At 42.0% G+C, this 25,490-nt stretch overlaps 1 protein-coding gene across 1 annotated transcript in view; it reads left to right on the forward strand.

Moving 5' to 3' along the window:
- LOC128544949 (polyserase-2-like) overlaps window positions 1-18,326 on the forward strand; it is a 32,036-nt gene extending 13,710 nt beyond the window's left edge. Inside the window, exon 10 of the mRNA XM_053515264.1 lies at window positions 18,172-18,326. Within this exon, the coding sequence (XP_053371239.1) occupies window positions 18,172-18,326 (155 nt within the window). The remainder of the gene's footprint in view (window positions 1-18,171) is intronic.
- The last annotated feature ends 7,164 nt before the right edge of the window (window positions 18,327-25,490 follow it).

A 25,490-nucleotide genomic window follows, 5' to 3' on the forward strand; every position in this document is an offset into this window, starting at 1 on the left:
ACATGCAGCTTTTTCTTGCCGTTCAAATCCCAACGAACGCAAGGAAACCGCTTCTAGTTCGTTTTCTTCGCGTTCATTTTACGCTTCGGAGGACCGGATATATCCCATGATCCTACATGCTATACATAGGAAAATGCAGAAAAGGGCAAAATAAAAAAATTCATTGTTGAAAAACTTACGCGGAAATTTTTATTTCTTCATAAACCACAAAAAAAACTTCCTTTAATCCGACGTTGTGCAGTCAGAGAGTGAACCCGGTAGCGACGGGCTTTCATATCCAGTTTCCGACACACTGCCCCCACAGGTTAACACACAAACTACAATTTGGGCTGCAGGCTGACGTTAGACAGAGACAAACGAACGGCGGTGTAGAAGTCAATCAAGCGTCACTACAAAATGCAACATAAACGTCTAGGACGTTCAGAGCACGTTCGTTTATCCAAAAACTTAATGCCCGTGTGAACAAGGCCTAAAGGGTGTTTTCCCACAGTAACCGCCTCAATCGGAACGTGGCAGGCTGAAATAGCGGCCACGTATGTCCTGAGGGGGGCTAGGGCACAAGTCCGAGGACAACTTTTCTTGCAGGAACTCCAGCACTGAAACAATTTGGCAGTGGACTGGGTCTACCTGCTTTGTCATGCATTAACTCACAAATACATTCCATTGGAGGGCATAAGCTTTTCTAGTAGAGGGAGCTCTAGTGGCTAGAATAGTATCAATTACGCTGGCTGGGAGACCAGCTTGACTTACTTGGTCCTGTTCAGGGGCCAAACATGAAGGTTCCAAAGCTCGGGTCGGGGAAAAGATCTCTCCTCACTGGAATCATCCAAGGTGAGCCATTGAGGAGAGATATTAGATCCGAGAACCATACTCTGGTCGGCCAACGGGCGCTATCAGTAAGAGGCGCAAACTGTACTGACGGACCCTCGCCAGGACTCCCGGGAGCAGAGGTATTGGAGGAAACGCATAAAGGCGTAAATTGGGCCACATATAGGCCATCGCGTCCAGACCCAGGGGAGCTGGATAAGTCAGAGAGTAGTAGAGGGGACATTGTGCAGTCTCTAGGGAGGCAAAGAGGTCCACCTCTGCTGTAAAAAATCTTTCCCAGATTTGGCTGACTACGTCGGGGTGGAGTTTCCATTGCCCGTGTGTCACAGCTTGCCTGGACAGTAAATCTGCTCCCACATTCATGTGCCCAGGAATGTAATTCGCCCTGAGGGACTCGTACTGTGCCCAGAGCAGAACCTGACACGCTAGCTCATTCAAGCGGCGCGAGTGTAGTCCGCCCTGGCGATTTATATAGGAGACTACTGATGTGTTGTCCACCTGCACTAGAACATGGTAGCCTCTCAGCTGCTGAAGGAAGTGCTGTAGGGCCAAAAATAGAGCCATCATTTTGAGACAATTGATGTGCCATGCGAGAAGATGACCTCTCCAGCGCCCTTGAGCTGGACGGCCATCCAAGACCGCCCCCCAGCCTGTTGTTAGCATCTTGCGACGACAAGATGGACCTAGAGTGGGACCCAAGGTCAGAAACCGGGATCTGAATCACATAGAAAGATTACGAAGACCTTCGCCCGTAACCCGTATTTGCCTTCGGGGATTGGTCCTTGTATGACATCCCCTGGCTCTTAGCCACAACTGGAAAGCTTTCATGTGCAGAAGGCCCAAAGGTATCACCGTGGATTCAGCTGCCATGAGGCCTTAGCATTTTTAATAGTGACGTACAGTCACTTCCTGGTCTAGTCTGATTTCCTTGAGGACGCTGAGGATGGATTCGACACGAGTGGGAGACAATTGTGCCCGCATAGTGATCGAGTCCCATCTGACACCCAATTATGTTGTCCTCTGAGCCGGAAAGAAAACGCTTTTGGTAGCATTGAGACTCAAACCCAGCGAATGGAGATGAGCTAGGACGACATCGCGATGTCGGCGCGCTAGCTGCTGAGACTGGACCAGGATCAGCTAGTCATCTATGTAATTGAGAATACGGATGCCCTGGAGTCGCAAGGGAGCCAGGACTGCATCCATACATTTTGTATATGTGCGGGGTGACAGAGCTAGACCGAACGGAAGGACCTGATACTGCTAAGCTTTTCCCTTGAAAGCGAATGTAGGGGGCGCGTATGCTTTTAGGACTTTTTGAAAAGAAGACGTGCGACGACCTGATCTCTTGTAGGCGGTCTGTGAGGGGTGACGAGCCGTACCCCAGTCCTTATGGGGGGGTGCCCAGCTGCTAACGCTCTCCTTCTGAATCTCTCGTCTGACGAGAGTCAGATCTGGTCGAGGCTGGGTGGCCGACGGCCTCGACTCTTGAGCACGGCTTGGGAGAAGTTTTCCAAAAGCCTGTTCATACAGCCTGGCTTCTCGGAACCTAGTTCCGGCAAATAGGCCGGAAGGTGAGACAGGGGCATCAAGGAGGAATGTTCGATCCTTGTCCTTGATGCCTGTTAGATTCAACGACAGGTGTCTTTTAGCGGTCACCAAGGAGGCCATATAACGGCCGATAGGACGGGCTGTCTGTTTAGTCGCACACAGTAGCACGGTGTAATTCAGCAAATGCTTCGTGATTCACAGTGCCGCTTGTGCTTAAATTTTTCAGCAGATCAGCCTGATACGCCTGCAAAACCGCCATGGTATGCAAGGAAGCGCCGGCCTGACCTGCTGCTTGGAACGCTTTCCCCACCAGGGTAGAAGAAGTTCTACACGGCTTGGAGGGAAGCATTGGTCTCTTTAAAGAGAATGATGTCCCAGGAGAGAGTGTCTCTTCTATCTGGGGCATCACGCTATAGCCTCGTGTTTTTGCATCAACGATGTTTGAATAAAACGAAGTCGATAGTACAAAAAAGAAAAAGGCTTGCTCCAAAAACGAGATAATTTGTTGTGGAGGTCCATATTCTCTTTCATCTTTAGAGGAGCGTTCTGAGGAAGCAGGCAAGCGAGTCTCTTCAACACACCCACGAGAAGCACCAGAATGCGCTTGTAAAGTGGAAGGAAAAACTTCGGGGAAGAGGGGGAGAGAAAGGAGGGACTCCGTCTCTCGTACCTCGGCCAGATCTGCTTGTGATCCCCATGAGTGCAGCACGGCTCGTGGTTCCCTAAATAACGCAAGGCGTGCGCGGAGCACCTTCATGGGAAGAAGATCACAGTGCTCACACTCTTCATTAAGCCCTTGGAGAGCGTGCTTTTCACCCAAACATTCGAAGCAGAAAGTATGCATATTGCCCTCCAAAAGGAAATTTTCGCAAGAAGGGGGACATCTCGCTCTAAACTCCGCCATTATTTTCTGGTGAGTTTTATAAGCTTTAATTAGGCTTGTTTGTATTTTAATATGCTTGCTTGACAGACACACACGCACAATGTGGTGAAGACAAAAGATCTGAGGAATGTTTCCGGTTCACTCCCGGTTCAGAACACGGATGGAACAGACCAAACTAAATGGCCTTGAAGAATTTCAATTAGGTTTCAGGCCCCATCATAGTACAGAAACTGCACTAGTTAAGATTGCAAACGACTTGTTTTTAGCTTCGGACCAAGGCACCTCAATTCTAGTCTTGCTTGATCTTAGTGCTGCATTCGACACTATAGATCATAATCATGCTGCATTCGACATATATAGATCATTCTCATAGATCGCTTACAAAATCACATAGGTATTCAGGGACAGGCATTAAAATGGTTTAGATCATACCTGTCTGATCGATACCATTTTGTAGACCTAAATGGAGAACTGTCTGGTGTAATGCCAGTGAAATATGGGGTCCCACAAGGGTCAGTTTTAGGACCTCTGCTGTTCTCAATATACATGCTTCCCCTGGGTAACATCATTAGAAGACATGGGATTAGTTTCCATTGTTATGCTGATGATACCCAATTATATATCTCAACAAAACCAGACGAAATACCTAAATTGTCTAGATTAACCGAGTGTGTCCAGGACATAAAAGATTGGATGACCAATAACTTCCTTTTACTAAACTTAGACAAGACAGAGATATTACTCATCGACCCAAAAACCAGCACACAACAGCTTTCACAATTCAGCCTGCGTTTAGAAGGATGTACTGTTACTACTAGCTCAACAGTAAAAGACCTGGGCGTAATATTAGACAGTAACTTGTCCTTTGAAAATCATATTTCCAATATCACAAAAACAGCCTTTTTCCATCTTAGAAATATCGCCAAACTTAGGAGCATCTTATCCGTATCTGATGCAGAAAAGCTAGTTCATGCATTCATGACCTCCAGACTGGACTATTGTAATGCATTACTAGGTGGTTGTCCTGCATCCTCAATAAACAAGCTTCAGTTAGTCCAAAATGCAGCCGCCAGGGTTCTCACTAGATCCAGAAAATATGATCATAGAAGCCCAATATTATCATCCCTGCACTGGCTACCTGTTCAGTTTAGAATTAATTACAAAATAGTATTACTTACATACAAGGCTTTAAATGGTTTAGCTCCCACATACCTAACCAGTCTTCTGAAACGCTATAATCCGCCACGCTCCTTAAGATCACAAAACTCTGGACTTCTGGTAGTTCCCAGAATTTCAAAATCTACAAAAGGGGGCAGGACTTTTTCATATTTAGCTCCAAAACTTTGGAATAGCCTTCCAGACAGTGTTCGGGGCTCAGACACAGTTTCGCAGTTTAAAAGTAGACTCAAGACGCATCTCTTTAATCTGGCATACGCGTAACTCATCCCATAACTTCATACTCCAGTACATCCATTCTGAATGGCAACTACGCTAATTTTCTCCATCTGTTCTGTACTTTTCTACCCATCCTGAGGCATCTAGAGATTGTACCAGCTTCAGTAGATAAAGGCCAACCCTGTGAGGATCCTGAGGCATCCAGAGAAGGACCAGCTCCAGCTGAATTCTGCCTTATTATGATTGGAGCTACACATCCTGCTCCTGTGCTCCCAGTGATCCAGACCCCATCTGCCCTCTGCACCTACTGACTCATCCCTATGCTGAACTGAACTTCATGTTAATTTAAAGAATTTCTGTTATATTGTACTCTCAGCTGCATAACACACATGGTGTTATATCATCCCTATCTGTTATCACCCAAATGAGGATGGGTTCCCTGTTGAGTCTGGTTCCTCTCAAGGTTTCTTCCTATTTGCCATCTCAGGGAGTTTTTCCTTGCCACTGTCGCCGTCACCCTTGGCTTGCTCATCAGAGAAATTTCATTTATTCATCTCATTATTATCTAGACACATTTTTCTCACACATACACAATTTATTATTATTATTTTTATTATTATTATTATTATTTATTTTATTATTTTTTTTATTTCTTTTATCTTTGTGAAGCTGCTTTGAGACAATGACCATTGTTAAAAGCGCTATATAAATAAAATTGAATTGAATTAAATAATATTGAGGGAGTGTGATACATCCGCATGCGCGGTAACATACTGTAAACATGCTCCAGATGGCCAGTCCGCCACTGTATCTACTGTATACATGTATTCATCTTGCACACACACACACACACACACACATTTGATCTTTCCATCCTGGTAACCCGTGGACCCCGCGGGTAACCCGCGGGTTGGGTTGGGGCGGGTAAAGAAATTGTCACTTTATTTGCGGGGCGGGTTGGCGCTGGTCGTTAAAAACAAAATAAAAATAAAAATCCATGTATGTTGCGTGCAATTCCCTATAAAAGGGAATAAAAATTCTTTGAAAAGGTTACGTCACGTGACAAGTCACGAAAGCGCCAAGCAGCTACCACTGCCAGTCAGAACAAAAACAAAGAAATAAAAGTGAAGATGGAAGACTAGGTGCGGGAGAAATTGAGGTCGCGAATTTACATCATAAAGACTAAGGCTGTTTTCATTTGAATTACAATGCCTAGTATGTCTATTTAAAGGTCGCGGGTGCGCTGCGGGTTGTAAAAATAGATACAGTGATGCGGGGCTGGGGCGGGGCTAATTATTTTGCAAAAGCGAGACCCGCGGGTTGGAAAAATACCTGACCCGCGCATCACTAGTGTCCAGGTCGCGTGTCGCTCCTAATTCCACTCCAGGTTTTCCGACTGCAACTACACTGGCAGCTGCTTGACCTTCCACACGTGCGCTTCCGCCCTAAGTAACATCAGCAACGACCAGACCATTTATAAACTGGAGAGAGACGCGGGAACGAGGAGGCGTGTAGGCGAGGTGTTGATTGTTTGGAGAGAGTTTGTGTGATTTTGGCGTTTTTGATATTGGCTTGTGTATTCTGGTTTTTACTTTTTTGCACCCCTTTGACTTTGATTATTGCTTTGTCCCTTTTGGTTTGGTTGCTTGTTTTTTTTTTGTATATACAGTATATTTTGTAAATAATTTCACTGTATGTTTGTGCACGCACCAGTAGTAGGGGTGTGGTTTCCATTTGTTTTGGGGAAAAGGGATTTTATTCACTGTTTTTGGTTCAGGGAGATAGATAAGTTATCTGTATTTTTGTTTGTTTTGTTTAGGTAAACTAGCTTATAAAATACAGATAACCATTCTGTTTATTATTTTGGCCTGGGTCCACCCTGAAGCTAATCCTGGTGTGGTGTTTGTATCTCTATTTGCATTTGCTTTGTGTAAAGTAATACAAACCTTGTCTTTTTGTCAGCTGAAGTATCTGTCTATTTCTTTTGGTTATATTACACAATTATATTCCACCTTCTTCATACAGTTTAAAATAGAACCCCTAACCAATCATTTGCTGTACGGCCCAACCCTAGACTGGGACGCAACACTATGTTAATAGGAAATCAATTCATAGCATCAATGTACAGGTAACAACTTGATTTTTTTCCCTCAATTTTTTGCCATGTTAAAATCATTACTGTGTTCCACTAACTATAGGTGACATGTGAGGCAACCCACATTGTTACTAATGTTGAGGCAAAATGGCCAAGATCTGTGCATGATGCCAGAATTTTCCAAAAGTCATCATTATGCCAGACATTTCAGCAGGGTATGTTTTACTTTATAAATATTTTTTTTCTTTTTACAAATTTGTATTGTACACTTGAATCATTATTAACACATCTACTATAGTTACTTGTTGGGGGACAGAGTCTACGCTTGTCTGCCCTATTTAAGGACGCCCAACTCTGAACTTGATCCTGGACCACTGACACACAGACGAACACAGGCCAAGGTGGAGTTAACCATAGGGATCTTGAAGTCTAGGTTTTAGTGTCTGCGTTGTCTCTGGGTCCGTGGTCCAGAGAGGGCATGCAACATCATAGTGGCTTGTGTTGTGATTCACCACATTGCCACTATAAGAGGAAAGAGTCACCCTTCCTGTATTGAAGATGGCCCAGAGGAACCCCAAAAGATTTTGGTACACAATGGAGATGGAAGACTTTTGAGAGACAGGATTTGTTAAAATTACTTTTATTAAATAGTTTCCACTGGTCTGCTGTGCAGTTCATTTCTTCATTTCCTGAAAAACAATGAAAGAAAAATGAAAAAACATTGAAACCTCGGATTACGAGTAATGTGGTTTACGAGCAAAGATTTTTAATAAATTTTGACTTGAAAAATGAACATTGTCTTGGTTTATGAGCACCGAGTATCATGTATCACGCATGCGCTTCTTGTTTTGAGGCCGAGCGTCACGTCATCACAACTAAGCCAACCGTTTTTCTCTTTCTTGCACTGCAAAATTGTGGGTAATCTCATTACCCACAATCTCTCTCTTGCTGGGTCTTAGTGCTCATCTCTTACTGGTATAATCAACTTCCGTGCATGCATGTACTGTTTACTATAACACTGACCTCGTGTGTGTAAAACATTTTATTTTGTGTTCGGAAGCGCGCATGTACTGTTTCTTATAACACATGTGTGCGCGCGAGTAAAGCAAAAGAAATTCTCCATACAGGGGTTAAAAATCCATTTTCTTTATCGCGGTGTGTCTGTGCACAAGCATAATTTAACACTGCCGGCTGTGTTTGTGAATTCCCCTTCAGAAACAAACACACACACACTCTTCTTTTCGAAGAAACTCGGCTCTGTCACAAATTTTTTTACCGAGGTAAGGTGCTGGTTCATTTGTTTGTTTTACTTTACAGCAGTGATTCTGTTAGTCTGCGCTCACATGAGTGTCATTAGCGATGTTTATTTCTATTTTTCAGATAAAACGGTGTAGCGAAAAAGAGACGTTGATTCATTAATGCTGTTTACGGAAGTGTAGTCCAGTGCGGGAGATGCATTGTGGGTAATGCAGTCCGGTGTGTGTAAACGCGAATGCGAGATGTAAGCTAGGATATAGAGCCTGAGCTTTGTTCTTCAGTAGTTTTTTTCAGTTTGATTTAAGTGCAGGCTTCACCCGAAAGTTTGTACTATAGCCCGACAATGCAGCAAATAAAAGAACGGGCATTGACCAGTTTGTCCATCTCATCATTACACGAGCATGAATTAACGGGCTGTTACGCTGTCGCGAGCAACATTAAAATAAAGCGAAGAAGCTTTAATAATTTAACAGAAAACAACTTTCCATTAATGTGTGTTTAATTCAGACGAAAGTAGAAAGTTTTACTGTGTAAGATAAGAAGGGGGAGACAGGAGGGGCTGAAAGCAAGAGTCTCCACTTACTCTAGCCTCACGCACAAACGGAAACACTTATCTGTCGGGATTTATTTTTAACTTTTTTGAAAGGTAAAGTGCAGGTTAATTTGTTTTATTTTTGCTTTATATAAAAAAATATTTTTCTGTATTTATTTCTTGGGCTGTGGAACGAATAATTTAAGTTTCCATTATTTCTTATGGGAAAATTTAATTTGCAACAGATTTTTAACATGCAACAGATTAATATACGCACAAGTTCTCATCTTAAGGTAACACTCCAGTAATTCAATTTCTAGTGTTGCTTCTTTAATGAATAGCCTTTTCTCTTCTATTTGAAGCTGTATAAGGTCCGTCTCCAAGTCATGACTTCGATTCGGCATCGTGATTCTCCTCTTTAATTTACTCCATAGTTTTAATCAGTGCTCAGCCGCATGCATAAAGTTTTCCACAGCGCACCGGCAGAAGTAGACTAATGATTATGAACGGGAAAACAACAAGCAGACGGACTCTGACCATTTAAAAAAATGTTTGCATTCATTTTCTGACGCGCTTAAGTTCACCAAAAACAATACAAAACGGCGCACCTTATTTGCTTTCAAACATTAACAACTCACTAGTTAGGCGGCCTTCACTTCAGAAATGCCAAGAAGCGGGGCTGCGGAATTACAGTAGGCACGGATGGTGAGCTTTCCTTGCTAATGATCCCGGGCTTGCAACTCGCGCTATAAAATACTCGGGGTTTGTTGGTTTACAGTGGATTTTACTACGCGGTGTGAGTGAGACGTGCGCACAACAACGCGGAAGTGCGGCATGCAAGTGGGGCAAATGGAACGCGCATCGGGACTGTAAAGAAGAGCTAGCGCAAGCGGACGGATCCAGGAACTGCTGTCCGCGGATGGTCATACTCATATTTTATAGCGCAGGGTGCAAACCCGGGATCATTTGCAAGGATAGCTCACCAGCATGTCATGTGGGCATTATAAGATTTGTATTGAAAACTTCTAACTAAAAAATGGCAGCTGGCACGCCTAAAAATAGACGCAGGATAATTTTTTTCATAGTCTAAATTAAAATCCTCCTCTTTAGTGCCACCTATTCCTATTGTTCTTTTAGTGTTACTGTGAGCTTTACAATGCCAAACAACATTCAAATGCAAATTATTCACTCTCCCCAAGTGTGAATCAGCTGTTCTCACCTATACATTCAGAGGAACTGTAATTCACCTCTCCAAACTTTAAAAACCTCTTAAATCTGAGGCTTTTCTTAAGACTTTCAGGCCTCTTTTTAAATTTGTGTAAATTTAATCTTCTGGATTCTAGATTCTAAAGTTGACATTGTTACCGTTTTTAATCCTTGTAATGGAAAAAAAAATATTTTCCTTATAATAGCATAAATTGCATTGTTTTTACAATTGTTTTTTGTCTTACAATGCATCAAGATGATACCCCCGGAATGCAAAATGTTCATGATAACTCACAAAAAAAAGGCAAATTTGTCTTTTCCTCATAAAGTGTTTAGGTGAAATTCCACCTATACAAGTGTGAAAAATATGCAAAGAAAAAAATTGGGAAGGGGCAAATACTTGTGACAAATGGCACTTCACATGTAGTCAGATTGTTCCACTGAGATGAAACTGTGCCAGGTGCCAGTTATAGCACTTTCAAAATCACACTAACTTTACACTGAAATGAATAACTTTGAATGATGAATGCCTTTTAGCACCCTTGTGACTCAATAATAGACAATGCACAGAATATTTTCTAACAGCCTGTAAATTATATATTTTAGCAGTATTTTCTTGCATCTTTCTAAAAAAAAATATATATATATATATATATATCACAATCACAATATTGCGAAAATGTCTCATTTTGCTGTCAAACTATTTATAAGCCTCCTGTGTCTCTGTGAGACTGGTGCTACTGGACACTGAAAATATTGTCTTCATACGTAGTTTTATATGTTGTTTAATTGTTCTTTCCTTTTTTTCTTTGTTTTACAAATATACAGCCGCATCCGCGGTAACAAACACGCGCTCTTTGACGGCGGCGCACTTGCGCATCCGTATGCGTAGAAAAGAGATGCAATATTATGGTTTCCCTAATTTTTTTTTTAATGCGTACTGACTGGGCTGGCCCAGTTTGCGTACTGACTGGGCTGGCCCACATTGGTCAGCGGCCCACCGGGAAAACTCCCGGTGCTCCAGATGGCCAGTCTGCCACTGCTCCTTTTTACTTTCCTACTGTACGTAGAGTCAGCGCTTAACCACGCATAAAGTTTTGTAAATTCGTTTAATGTTTAAATTGTATTTCATAAGGTTTTGCCAGCAGTGGTACAGCGCAACGGGGGTCATTATTTACTATTAAAGAAACTTATGATGATCTGTCACGGCGTGTGCCCAAATCTACTATCGCTACTCGCTCACTCCGTAGGCTCCCTGATTAGTTTCCAAAGGGACGGAGCCGCCTATTCGTTCCGGCTGGCGATAATTAACGTTAATATGATCTCGGGCTTGCTCCACATTATAAAAGCAAGGCGCGGAGTTTAGTCCGAGGTCCGGGAAGAACGTGATGTGGTGGAGAATAGGCAGTGGCGGTTTTACACTGAATTGCTCCCCGGGCGAGACCCCCCTACTATGCTAAATTTACTATGCTAAATTTATGAATTACACTCAAAGTATCAAATCCAACTATGAAGTCTGATTTAATTGTTACCATTAAACATTTTATATCTACTGTGTTACTATGTTTATTTTTCTATTCATGTTTATGTTTTGCTGGCGAATTACATTTTAGGCAAAGACGTCTACTCGGTCTTGTTAATTTGTTTTAAAACCCCCAATTCTGCGAATTCCCCCAGCAGCGAAACCGGTTTGATGACTTCACACCTGTCGTAAAGGTGAGATGGATGATTACAGTAGCTGTGGGTGCGCTTCACCTCGGAGCGCGCTGTCGCGTTGTATTCAATGAATAGACTAAAACTAGATCATGTTTGCTTCAGCATTGGAAACAATATTGTATTAGGCTAACTTTATTAAAGATTATACACTTTTGTATTCTTTGTTCACACACGTGGGCATCTTAAAATTTTTAGATATTGATCCTTTCTCGATGCAGCAAATTTTGTGAGCATATTAATAATAATTTCCATAAATTAAAAGAAGGAAGAAGAAAAGGTTACGTGAAAATAAGAAAAAGCTTTAGAGGTAAATGCTGTGAAATGCTTCAAATGAACAGATTCTGCCTATAACAGGTTAGGGACAGTAAGGCTGGATCCAGCAGCGCACCACATCCCACTGGCTCATTAAAGTGGAGATACATTTTTAAAACTACTTACTAGTATAAAAATAAAACACAATAAAAAAACATAAAACAAAGTTTCACTGAACATATGGGTCATATTTGTAAAACAAAGGAAAGAATAATAAGACAAACAACATATAAAACTACAATATTTTCAGTGTCCAGTAGCACCAGTCTCACAGAAACCCAGGGGGCTTATGAACAGTTTGACAGCAAAGTGAGACATTTTGTCAATATTGTGATTTTTTTTTTATTTCTGTATGTATTTCAAAAGATGCAAGACAATACTGCCAAAATGTATCATTTACATGCTGTTAGAAAATATTCTTTGCATTGTCTCTTATTGAGTCACAAGGTTGGTAAAAAGCTATTCATCATTCAAAGTTATTCATATCAGTGTAGTTAGTATGATTTTGAAAGTGCTATAACTCCACCTGGCACAGTTTAATCCCAGTGGAATAATCTTACTACATGTGCAGTGGCATAAAAAAAGTATTTGCCCCATTCTGCTTTTTTTTCTTTGCATATTTGTCACCCTTGTATGGGTGGAATTTCACCAAAACACTTTATAAGAAAGTGAGTTATCATGAACATTTAGCATTTTGGGGATATCATCTTGATGCATTGTAAGACATACCACTCATCAGTGATGATGAACCAGTGCCTGCTGATGATGACCAACACGTCCCCCCTGATCTACTGTACCAGAGCCAAGTAAAAAGAATGGCAATAAAACTGAATAAAATTAGTAGCAGCATTAACTCGTGCTAGTAATTATTATGGTAGTCAATATTAATTCAAAATAATGTTTCTCATCATTTCGTATTAATATTGACTACCATAATAATTAAAATAAGTAACTAGTTTACTAGTGTAAGCTACTGCTACTGATTTTATTTCAGCTTATCTGTTCAGTTTTATTGCCATTCCTTTTAAAATATTGTCTTTATAGATGTATATGTTGTTTGTCTTGATGTTCTTGTCTTCGTTTCTTTGTTTTACTAATATGACACAATATATGTTCAGTGATACTACAAATAATATGTTTAAATAGCATTGACTTCTGTATTTTGTTATATTGTTATACTAGTAACTGGTGTTAAAAACTTATCTCTACATTAATGAGCCAATGTATTATGGTGTGGGCTGCTGTGGGCCAGGAAGTCCAGGGCCACTATTTGGTCCCAGTCCGCCCCTGGTAATAACGAATGGAGAAAGCGCAGTCAAAGCCCGGGGATTCTGCTTGCAGATGTTGATTATACCAGTAAGAGACGAGCATTAAGACCCAGCAGGGGAGACGATTCCGCAGCGCAAGAGAGAGAAAAACCGTTGGCTCAGTTGTGATCATGTGACGCTCTGCGTCTAAACAAGAAGCGCATGCATGAAACATGATACTCGGTGCTCGTAAACCAAGAAAATGCTTTTTCAAGTTAAATTTTATTAAAAATCTTTGCTCGTCTTGCAGAACACTCGTAAACCGCGTTACTTGTTGTAGCTGTCACAGATAAAGTATTTTTTGTTCAGAACATTTTTTTTTGGTCACATTTTGGAATACCTATTTTTTGTTTGGTATAAATGGTATGTAATATTTAACTTTGTATTTTGAATCGTTCATTTGATTTATATGATAATATGAAAAATGTGCCACCTACAGGAGAAAACCAGTAGCGCTACACTAACCAGTCATGTGTTTTTATTAGCTGTGTGTACACAAAAGACATGAGGTTGCGAGTGTGTCGAGCGTGCAAGATAAAGAAAAGTGGTGTTTAAAAATGTATCTGTTAATGTCTCCTGAATCCTGATTAGAAGGCACACGATATGTTTGTTTATATTTTGATTATCATGCCTTTGTAATGTACAGTACGGTAAAGTTTGTATTGAGAAATGTTTGAAGTTTGTGATTTATTGAAGTGCATCATGACGCACGCCGTGACAGATCATCATAAGTTTCTTTAATAGTAAATAATGACCCCCGTTGCGCTGTACCACTGCTGGCAAAACCTTATGAAATACAATTTTAACATTAAACAAATTTACTAAACTTTGTGTGTTTAAGCGCTGATTGAACGTACAGTAGGAAAGTAAAGAGGAGCAGTGGCGGACTGGCCATCTGGAGCACCGGGAGTTTTCCCGGTGGGCCGCTGGCCGTCAGTACGCAAATATATGTATATAAAAAAAAATGACAGAAAGCATAGTATTGCATCTCTTTTCTACGCATACGGATGCGCAAGTGCGCCGCCGACAAAAAGCGTGTTTATTACCGCGGATGCGGATGTATATTTGTAAAACAAAGAAAAAAGGAAGGAACAATAAGACAAACAACATATAAAACTACGTATAAAGACAATATTTTCATTGTCTAGTAGCACCAGTCTCACAGAGACCCAGGAGGCTTATAAACAATTTGACAGCAAAATGAGACATTTTCGCAGTATTGTGATTGTGATATATTTTTTTTATTTATTTAACAAGATGCAAGACAATACTGCTAAAATATATCAATTACAGGCTGTTAGAAAATATTCTGTGCATTGTCTATTATTGAGTCACAAGGGTGCTAAAAAGCATTCAATTCAATTCAATTCAATTTTATTTGTATAGCGCTTTTAGCAATTTTCATTGCCCCAAAGCAGCTTTACACAATCAAAAGAATCATTTAAGTTTGTATGAAATGTGAATTTGTATGAATCAAAATGGTCAGTTTTTCATCATTCAAAGTTATTTATATCAGTGTAAAGTTAGTGCGATTTTAAAAGGGCTATAACTCCACCTGGCACAGTTTCATCTCAGTGGAACAATCTGACTACATGTGAAGTGCCATTTGTCACAAGTATTTGCCCCTTCCTAATTTTTTTCTTTGCATATTTGTCACACTTGTATAGGTGAAATTTTACCTAAATACTTTATGAAAAATGTTTTATTATTTTTTTTACCTGCGTCTATTTTTAGGCATGCCAGCTGCCACTTTTTAGTTAGAAGTTTTCAATACAAATTTTATAATGCCCACATGACATGCTGGTGAGCTATCCTTACCAATGATCCCGGGCTTGCACCCTGCGCTATGAAATACGAGTACGATGGCCATCCGCGGACAGCAGCTCCTGCCTCCGTCCGCTTGCGCTGGCTCTTCTTTAAAGTCCCCGATGCGCGTTCCATTTGCCCCGCTTGCATGCCGCACTTCCGCGTTGTTGTGCGCACGTCTCACTCACACTGCGTAGTAAAATCCACTGTAAACCAACAAACCCCAAGTATTTTATAGCGCTGGTTGCAAGCCCGGGATCATTAGCAAGAAAAGCTCACCATCCGTGCCTACTGTAATTCCGCTGCCCCGCTTCTTCGCATATCTGAAGTGGAAGCCGCCTAACTAGTGAGCGAGGAGCGATATTGATTTGGGCACACGCTGTGACAGGCTAAAAAACTATTGTTTTAAAAAATGTAACAGATGAGGATTAATGTGCAAAAACTATATAATAAAACTATATAAGACTACATGCCTTTATAATACTCAACTTTTATTTAAGCACACTCACAATAACGAAAAAACGTTGTCATTTTGTAAATGTTTGAAAGCAAATAAGGTGTGCTGTTTTGTATTGTTTTTGGTGAACTGGAGCGCGTCAGAAAATGAACGCAAACGTTTTTTTTAATGGTCAGAGTCAGTCTGCTTGCTGTTTTCCCGACGCGTGACTGAGCGCTGATTAAAACTATGTAGTAAATTAAAGAGGAGAATCACGATGCTGAATCGAAGTCCTGAGCCCAAACCTCATTTAAATTAAATTAACAAATATTATAAGTGAAAAAAAACAAAAGCCAGCAAGTACAGTAGTTGATCAATTGGAATGGTTATTACCGTCGCGCTCACCGCCGTGTCAAAACGTCAGCAGCCAAAATAAATCAGTTGCATTTTAAAGTCATTCGTAAAATGGCCGCCAGGTGGCGCAAAGTGACATTTTCGCTCGTTGCAGTAAATACTATGAGGCGCCGTATAGGGCTTAAATCAAACTTCACTCATGCACACACATATGAAACGCTTGCATACACATATATGAAACACTCACACATACATATATACTACTAACTGCTCAAACAACTACATATGAAACACTTGCATACACATATATGAAACACTCACACATACATATATACTACAACTACTTAAAAAACTACATATGAAATGCGCGCGCACATACATACATACTGCGCGCGCACATACATACATACTTTCCACGCACATACATACATACTGCGCGCGCACATACATACATACTTTCCGCGCACATACATACATACTTTCCGCGCATATACATACATACTTTCCGCGCACATACATACATACATACTTTCCGCGCACATACATACAAACTCTTCTCGCACATTCACCTATGAGATTCTCAGTGTAACCGGAAGTAATTTCAGTGTAACCGGAAGGCATTTCAGTGTAAAAGGAAGGCATTTCAGTGTAACCGGAAGGCATTTTAGTGTAGACGGACTTGTCGCTTTATTCTCCCTAAATGGTAGTACTGGTTTGTATTATCACTGCTCAATCACATGGCGTATTCAGAACTATCCACATAATGTCTGAATATTTCAGCGGCAGAAAACGCAGGTGATGATTTGCAAAAAGAAAATTGAAGCACGGAATCTGTGGCTAATATGTCGGATCCTACAACAGAAAGAAATACTGTTTTGTGAAATGTGTTTCCTCGCCTTCGCTAATATGAACAATAACTCACCAGAACACCATGCAACGTCACTTCCTCCTTGCGTTACCATGGTAACACAAGCACCTCGGATACCTGTCGCTGCTGCTGTGGGAATTTCACGCTACGGACATTAAATATAGATTATTTATTGAAACAAAAACTGATACCATAAAAAAATATAAAACTTATTATTTATTTATTTATTTTTACAGATTACTAGCCTATATAATACGAATGGTTTCTTTATTAAATCAAAATGTAAATTATTGTGTCCTATTTATATGATGTCCTCGCCTCAAAAATAATTATAATAAAAATATAAATTATTTTTCGAGTAAAATTTTTTCACACTCTAGCGATATGTAATGACTTATAGGAAATTATCCATTCCCTTTTCCGCTAAACTGAAGATTCGTTGTTCACTCGTTCCCTACACCGCTACAGTTGGCTTTGTGCGCGTGCACAGAAAGTATGTGGGTGTGTGTGTGCGTGCGTGTGCGCGGAAAGTATGTATGTATGTGCGCGGAAAGTATGTATGTATGTGTGCGGAAAGTATGTATGTATGTGCGCGGAAAGTATGTATGTATGTGCGCGGAAAGTATGTATGTATGTGCGCGCGCATTTCATATGTAGTTGTTTGAGCAGTTAGTAGTATATATGTATGTGTGAGTGTTTCATATATGTGGGCCAGGGGTAGCTCAGTGGTTAAGGCATTGGACTACGGTTCGGAAGACCCCAGGTTTAAACCCCACAACCACCAAGTTGCCACTGTTGGGCCCTTGAGCAAGGCCCTTAACCCTCAACTGCTCAGATGTATAATGAGATAAAAATGTAAGTCGCTCTGGATAAGAGCGTCTGCCAAATGCCTAAATGTAAATGTATGCAAGTGTTTCATATGTAGTTGTTTGAGCAGTTAGTAGTATATATTGTAGCGTTTTTATCGCCGGAAAGAATGCTGGAGAGACGAGTGAGCTTATTTGCTGCCCAATGCAATGGCTGGGAGTACTTTATTAGGCACACAGCAGGTATGGCATGAGCAGCACCTTCACTCAGGAGCCTACATCCAATTCAGCGTCAGCCTGAACCGGAGCACATTTCACACGTCACACCCCCACACACACAAACAGGGCCGAAGCCACTAACCCAAACACCCTTCCCCATCAGGGTGAACACACCGACATCCCCGCAAGGCATGCTGGTCGTCAGCCGCCGCCCCGCCCACGCCACACTGCCCCCACCCTTTTGGAGGCGTGGAGGCGGTCGGCGCTGGCGGTGGAAACGCCGGCGTCCTTTGGCAGGTGAGGGATGAACGCGAACGTAGTCCTGAGGCGGTCCGGCCTCCACAGAGTTCGATGTTTCCCCGGCGTGCGGCTGGTAAGGCGCAAGACGGTCCCGGTGGAGCAAAACTCGTGCCCGCCCTGCCAACCGCACCCGGTAGATGACATCGAGCTGGCTGTGAGTGTCCACGCCCATTCGCCCCATAGGTGCCCCCACCCGAAAGTCTTGCAGAAGTGCCCGCGAGCGCTGGGTGGGGCCCTTCTGCCTGGCGATGAGCGGTTCACAGTTCAGCTGTGAGACCGGTGGAGCCACTGCGGGTGACGCAGTAACTCGGCTGCACGCTGGCTCAGACGGCGGATCACCTGAAGCTGAGAGCCTGGAGGACTGCACAGAGAGAATGTTCAGCGTCGAGGGTTCTACGTCGCGACGGCGCTCCATGAGCGCCCACAGTAAGACGCCGTCTAGCACACAGTCGACGTAAAGCCCAGCGCGGCTTACCCAGCGTCCTCCCGGCAGTAGTTTAGCGGCTGCTCATGTACGCTGTCCCTCAGGCCTGAGAACGTTGCAGCGGTAGTCCGGCTGTCCCTCAGGCCCGAGAACGTTGCAGCGGTAGTCCGGCGGTCCCTGGCCTCGGCGTCGGCGCGGAATCTCGGAAGCGGTGTCGAGGCCTAGCCGCGACGGGTAGCCCTGTCCCCGGCTAGGTTTACGAACCGAGCGGTACTGTGATGTACCGCCGATATGGGCTCAGCGCGCTCGGCCTCGCGCAGCGGCAGGTCGCTTTGCCGGCTAACGGTGCACGGAGCTGTATCTAGCTGGGATTTTCTTCTTGCCGCTCCGCGTTGGTTGACGTGGTGTGCTCGCGCTAGCTCCGTCAGGAAAGCGCTTCTTCTGCGCGAGTAGTTGTTCATGCGAAGCAGCGGGACCGCAGAATTACACATGACTGGTGAGCTATCGTTGCTATCGTTGCCCGGGCTTGCACCCCGCGCTATAAAATACTCGGGGTTTGTTGGGCTACAGTGGATTTTACTACGCGCTGTGTATGCAACGCGCGTGCAACAACGCGGAAGTGCGGCTTGCAAGCAGGGCAAATGGAACGCGCCCCGGGGACTTTAAAGGAGTGAGAGGTGGGAGGGGGGCGGTACGGCCATCCGCGGAGAGCAGAGTCAGCGCGAGCAGACGGATGGCCATTGCACTCACACCGCGTAGTAAAATCCACTGTAACCCAACAAACCCTAATCATCACCAGCCGTGCCTTATTCCGTCATGTCATGTGGGCATTATAAGATTTGTATTGAAAACTTCTAACTAAAAAGTAGCAGCTGGCACGCCTAAAAATAGACGCAGGTTAATTTTTTATAGTCTAAATAAAAACCCTCCGATTTAATTTCCTATCTAATCAGCGCTTAACCGCACGCATAGTTTTCCCGAGCGCGAGGAATTTTTTTGTGCTAAATAATGTTTATGCAGTATAATAATTCCTATTAATCCTGGGTTGTTCTTTTAGTGTCACTATAGTGCTTTACAATGCCAGACAACATTCAAATACAAATTATCCCCCCTCCCCAGGTGTGAATCGGCTGTTCTCACCTATACATTCAGAGGAAATGAAATGCACTTCTCCCCACTTTAAAAACCTTTTGAATCTGAGGCTCTTTTGGAGACTTTCAGTGATTTAACTTTGTGTAATTTTAATCTTCTGGATTCTAGATTCTAAAGTTGACATTGTTACCTTTTTTAATCCTTGGAATGGAAGAACTTGAGATTTTCCTTATAATAGCGTAAATTGCATTGTTTTTTATCAGCCTATACACAATAATCTTCTTTGGTATTTTTATTAAAAAAACGGATATGGAGGCTATCTTGTTTTATTAATCCTTGTGCCTGGTTTAGGTTTGGTATTTAGTGCGCATCTGTTATATTACAACTAATACCTTTTATTGGGGGTTAAGTGACTGATGTGCCCAACATTTTTCAGCTGAGCCTTTGTTTCACTGAATAATCAACCACCGCGACACCCCTCTCTCTCTCTCTCACACACACACACACAGAGCCGACCAAATCATTAGCACCTCCCTCCCCCAGCACAGCCATTTACTTTCTATCCATTAACTTACATCTGAACTGAGTCGTTTGGGTAACATGGGTCGAACCCCTAACAAATCATAACAGCATACTGCATTTAATTAATTATAATAACGCAAAAACACAAGCGGGGCTAAAAGACCGGCATCTGCTGACGCAGTGGAACGTCCTAACACTGTTTTAATTTTATGGTCATTTATTTTAGTTAATAAATCTACTACAAATTTAAAGAACACAAGATATAAGACGACACAAAACCCTACACGCGTCTTTTCTAATTACACGTGATAAAATCCAAAGGCTCACTGTATTAACATTTATTTTGCTTAAATTTGATCCTAATAAGATTTAATTTAATTTGAATTCTACATTTGTATTGTAATTTTAGTTCTGTGATTATAAATTTGTTTAACTACAATGTGCAGTTCTAAAACTCCGTGTCTCATTAATCCAGCAGAGAATGAACTAAGGCATAAGGCGTCAGTCTGTAGTTATATAGCGCCACTCAGCGGTAAAAGCCAGCAAACGCACAAAGCCAAACGGTACCGCCGAGCGCCGCGACGGTAGAACCTACATTCCGATTAAGTAACTACTGTAAGCTCACTCGTCAATCCAAAATCCTTCTCGGTTAGCCGGCGAGGCCATATGGGTGGTACATCACGGCGAAAGAGCCGAGCGACCGCCCGCAGCTCAGTGGCGCTCGGTAGGTGAACCTAGCCAATGACAGGGCTACCCGTCGCGGCTAGGCAACAAGCAAGTCTCCGAGGTTTCGCGGCGATGCAGAGGCACCGGACCTCGGGACTACTGCTGCAACGTTTTCAGGCCTGAGGGACGGTGTACACCAGCAGCCGCTGAACTAGCGCCGGGGGGGGGGGGGCGTTTGGGAAGCCGCACTGGGATTTACATCGACTGTGTGCTGAGCGGCGTTTTACCGCGGGCGCTCGTGGGGTTGGACATTTTGGAGAGATGGGGTGCGGTGCTGAATTTGGCTAATGGAACTTTGCATGGTAACTTCGGGATAGCCAGGTTGCTAGGACCCATACCACAGCCGAACGGGTTAGTAGCACACACCCGGGGTGCGGAACTTCCGGTAGCAGACCGAGGGGCAAACCTACGCGCTAACGCCGGTGCTTTACCTCGCCGGCCTGGCAGCAAAGCGCGTGGTCGGTACTGCGAGGGAGCGAGTGGAGGTGTGTTCCTTCGGAAGGAAAAGGGGGCTCTCGGCCAAGCTTATGTCCCACTGGGTGAGCCCCTGTACGGTAATTTCTCGGCTCTCCGATGTCATCTACCGGGTACGGTTGGCGGGGCGGGCATGAGTTGTGCTCCACCGGGACCGTCTTGCACCTTACCAGCTGCACGCCAACGAAACATAGAACTCTGTGGAGGCCGGACCGTCTCAGGACAATGTTCGTGCTCATCCCTCACCCGCCAAAGGACTCCGTTACCAACGCCAGCGCTGACCGCCTCCACGCTTCCGAAACGAAGTTCGTCATGGTGACCCGGGACGGTCACAGCTCGAGTGGGGGCAGTGTTGCGTGGGCGGGGCGGCGTCTGACGACCAGCATGCCTTGCGGGGATGTCGGTGTGTTCACCATGTTGGGGAAAGGTGTTTGGGTTAGTGGCTTTGGCCCTGTTTGTGTGTGGTGTGTGTGACGTGTGGAATGCGCTCCGGTTCATGCTTAGGCTGAATTGGAGGTAGGCTTTGTGTGACTGTGCTGTTCATGCTTTTGTTTGACTGTGGGTATAAAATAAAGTACTCCCAGCCATTGCATTGGGCAGCAAGTAAGCTCACTCGTCTCTCCAACATCCTTCTCGGCGGTAAACGCTACAATATTTACTTATGAATATATATATATATATATATATATATATATATATATATATATATATATATATATTGTTCATTCATGTCTTTTGATAATGTCGACATATTTTTACGTTTTAAATAAGATATGTTGGCACATTTACGAATCAGGACATTCGCATAGTTAACACTATCAGGAAATTAAATTAATTGCAACACCATTTAAACCGAGGCATTGCCATGTCTTTCACTGTTTTGTCCCTGTTAAGACATTACGAAAACTATATAAGAAACTTATTAGGAATTTTAAAGCACGAATTTGGGCATCTCATTTCATCATTATAAAAACAATATGAAGCACATATACACACATTCATCATGAAAGATCTATTGTAAAACAAAATAAAATTCATGTTTGCTTCAGCATTGGAAACAATATTGTTTTAGACTAAGTAATTATTCACAGTTCTTCGTTGTACAGTACTTGGTCCGGCTTTTGGATAAAGTCCTTCCATGTGCCATCTGGCGGATATTTAGTGAAGCACAACACATTTATTTAAATTCCCGAATGTTGCCTACGGCAAGTCGCGGCACGTCTCGCGGGAAAACACGTGCAGTCTTAATGGCCACATCTGTAAACAAAATATATGTCTACAGAAATATAAATCAGATTCAGAGACCCTATAGCTTAACAATTCAATTCAATTTAATTACATTTTATTTATATAGCGCTTTTAACAATGGTCATTGTCTCAAAGCAGCTTCACCAAAAATTAAAGAATTTTTTTTTTTTTAGAAAAGAAAAGAAAATATTTGGAAGTGTTTATGTGTGAGAAAAATGTGTCTAGATAATAATTAGATGAATGAATGATGAATGAAATGTCTCTGATGAGCAAGCCAAGGGTGACGGCGACGGTGGCAAGGAAAAACTCCTGAGATGGCAATAGGAAGAAACCTTGAGAGGAACCAGACTCAACAGGGAACCCATCCTCATCTGGGTGATAACAGATAGAAATAACATCATGTATGTTTTGCAGGTGAAAATTTAATATAACAGAAGTTGTGTAGATTAACATGAAGTCCAGTTCAGCACAGGGAGTCAGTAGGTGCAGAGGGCAGATGGGGTCTGGGTCACTGGAAGCACAGGAGCAGGATGTGTAGCTCCAGCCATCATAATGCAGAATCCAGCTGGAGCTGGTCCTTCTCTGGATGCCTTAGAAACCTCGCAGGGTTGGCCTTTGTCTACTAAAACTGGCACAATCTCCAGATGCCTCGGGATGGGTAGAAAAATACAGAAAAGATGGAGAGAATTAGCGTAGTTGCTATTCAGGATAGGTGTACTGAAGTATGAGGTTATGGGATGAGTTACGCGTATGCCAGATTAAAGAGATGCGTCTTGTGTCTACTTCTGAATTGGGAAACCGTGTCTGCTCCCCGAACACTGTCTGGAAGGCTATTCCAAAGTTTTGGAGCCAAATATGAAAATGCCCTGCCCCCTTTTGTAGATTTTAAAATTCTGGGAATTACCAGAAGTCCGGAGTTTTGTGATCTTAAGAAACGTGGTGGATTATAGCATATCAGAAGACTGGTTAGGTATGTGGGAGCTAAACCATTTAAAGCCTTGTATGTAAGTAGTACTATTTTGTAATTAATTCTAAATTGAATAGGTAGCCAGTGCAGGGATGATAATATAGGTGTTATATGATCATATTTTCTGGATCTAGTGAGAACCCTGGCGGCTGCATTTTGGACTAACTGTAGCTTGTTTATTGAGGATGCAGGACAACCACATAGTAATGCATTACAATAGTCCAGTCTGGAGGTCATGAATGCATGAACTAGCTTTTCTGCATCAGATACGGATAGGATACTCCTAAGTTTGGCAATATTTCTAAGATGGAAAAAGGCTGTTTTTGTGATATTGGAAATATGATTTTCAAAAGACAAGTTACTGTCTAATATTACGCCCAGGTCTTTTACTGTTGAACTGGTAGTAACAGTACATCCTTCTAAACGCAGGCTGAATTGTGAAAGCTGTTGTGTGCTGTTTTTTGGGCCGATGAGTAATATCTCTTTTCTGAATTTAGTAAAAGAAAGTTATTGGTCATCCAATCTTTTATGTCCTGGACACACTCGGTTAATCTAGACAACTTGGGTATTTCATCTGGTTTTGTTGAGATATATAATTGGGTATCATCAGCATAACAATGGAAACTAATCCTATGCCTTCTAATGATGTTTCCCAAGGGAAGCATGGGAAGCATGTATATTAAGAGCATAATCTGTTTTTTATAATTGTTGGAGTCACAATTTTATTGTGGTACAGTTTGTTTTTACAGATAATTTATTTTTATAGGTGTATGATATTTTAAATATGACAATTCTTTTTAGAATTAAATATTAAACATGAAAAGTTGAGAAAAAGAAATGTGTTTATTTCTGAGATTTAATTCAAGCAAAAAACAGACTTTTTATACCGTACACATTCTTAATTGCAGATGCTGAAATGACACAATGGGGTAAAGTACAAATATTTAAATGTCCCTTATAATGTCCCTTTTCCTATAAAGAACAAAGACTGTCACTTATTTTCCTTTGCTGAAGTTGGCAACCCTACACATAAGGGACACATTAAGCCACAGTCAGTGTTAAATTATCTTTAATTATCTATCCCACTTATTCTCCCCACTAAATAACGGGTCTTCTCCTTTTTTCAAAATTTTCCAAGGTTTAATCCATAGTCCCATCGTGCAATACGTTTCTGCATTGCTTCCTATTTATTTAAATTCAATTTAATTTGTTTCATGTATATGTATTTTGTTTATTTCTTCAAGCACACTTGTACAAACAGTATATTTGCATTACAATACTTTGCAATACTTACTGGCAAACTTGTTTAAATCTAATTAAATTTTTTGACACTGTGTATGTGGAATACCGTAGTTTGTAATTGTCTTCTCCTAACTCGTGAAATTGCTATGAGAGTTATTTACACCAGTGGGCCCAGTTTTCATTAGCTTGCACCACAACCCCACAGGCCAGTACTGCCTACGCTGGTCTGCAAATCATTTGTTAGACTGTGCTGATCGCTCTGATTGTCAGTGTGCATGCTCCAATACCTGATTAATTTTTTCAACCAGTGATCCACAGCTCACTCTGAAGGAAAGGGGAAAATGTAATAATAATAAAAATAAATTCCCATTGAGATTGTTTGGTATTCATACTTTTACCTGTTTTAACATATTTGAAGTTATGATAGTTGGTAAAAATCATAACATAAATCATGAATGAATGCTAAGCACTCCTTCAGCTACTTTGGCCTTGCTGGTTATTGTGCCTTTTCTTTCTATTTCCCCTTCTTCATCTCTTTATTTGCTTGTCATAATTGAATAAAAGGTTTGCATGTAACCATTATAGCAGACACAGGTGGCAGTGATACAGGACATGGTGTTGTCTTGGGCAACAGGTAGCACCCTTGTTTCACTTTTTCCAGTATTGCAGTTCTCAAGTTTCATCTCTAGTTGGCACTTTAGTATCAGCTCAACTAAGGTTAAGGAGAGGCAATGAGAGAAGCAGAAAAATTGGCACACATGCTGTATGTTCTAACAAATACATATGACCTTTAACACTAATATTTTGACTTATTTGATATTTGAGATCCAACATACTAACTCTCCCCTCCATTTACCCATATAAAAGCAAAATGGAAAAAAAGAACTAATTAAGAAGTCTTTGGCGTACAAAGATTGCACCGTTTGT

This window comes from Clarias gariepinus, chromosome 16 (assembly GCF_024256425.1).
Source record: "Clarias gariepinus isolate MV-2021 ecotype Netherlands chromosome 16, CGAR_prim_01v2, whole genome shotgun sequence".
Taxonomy (NCBI): Eukaryota; Metazoa; Chordata; class Actinopteri; order Siluriformes; family Clariidae; genus Clarias; species Clarias gariepinus.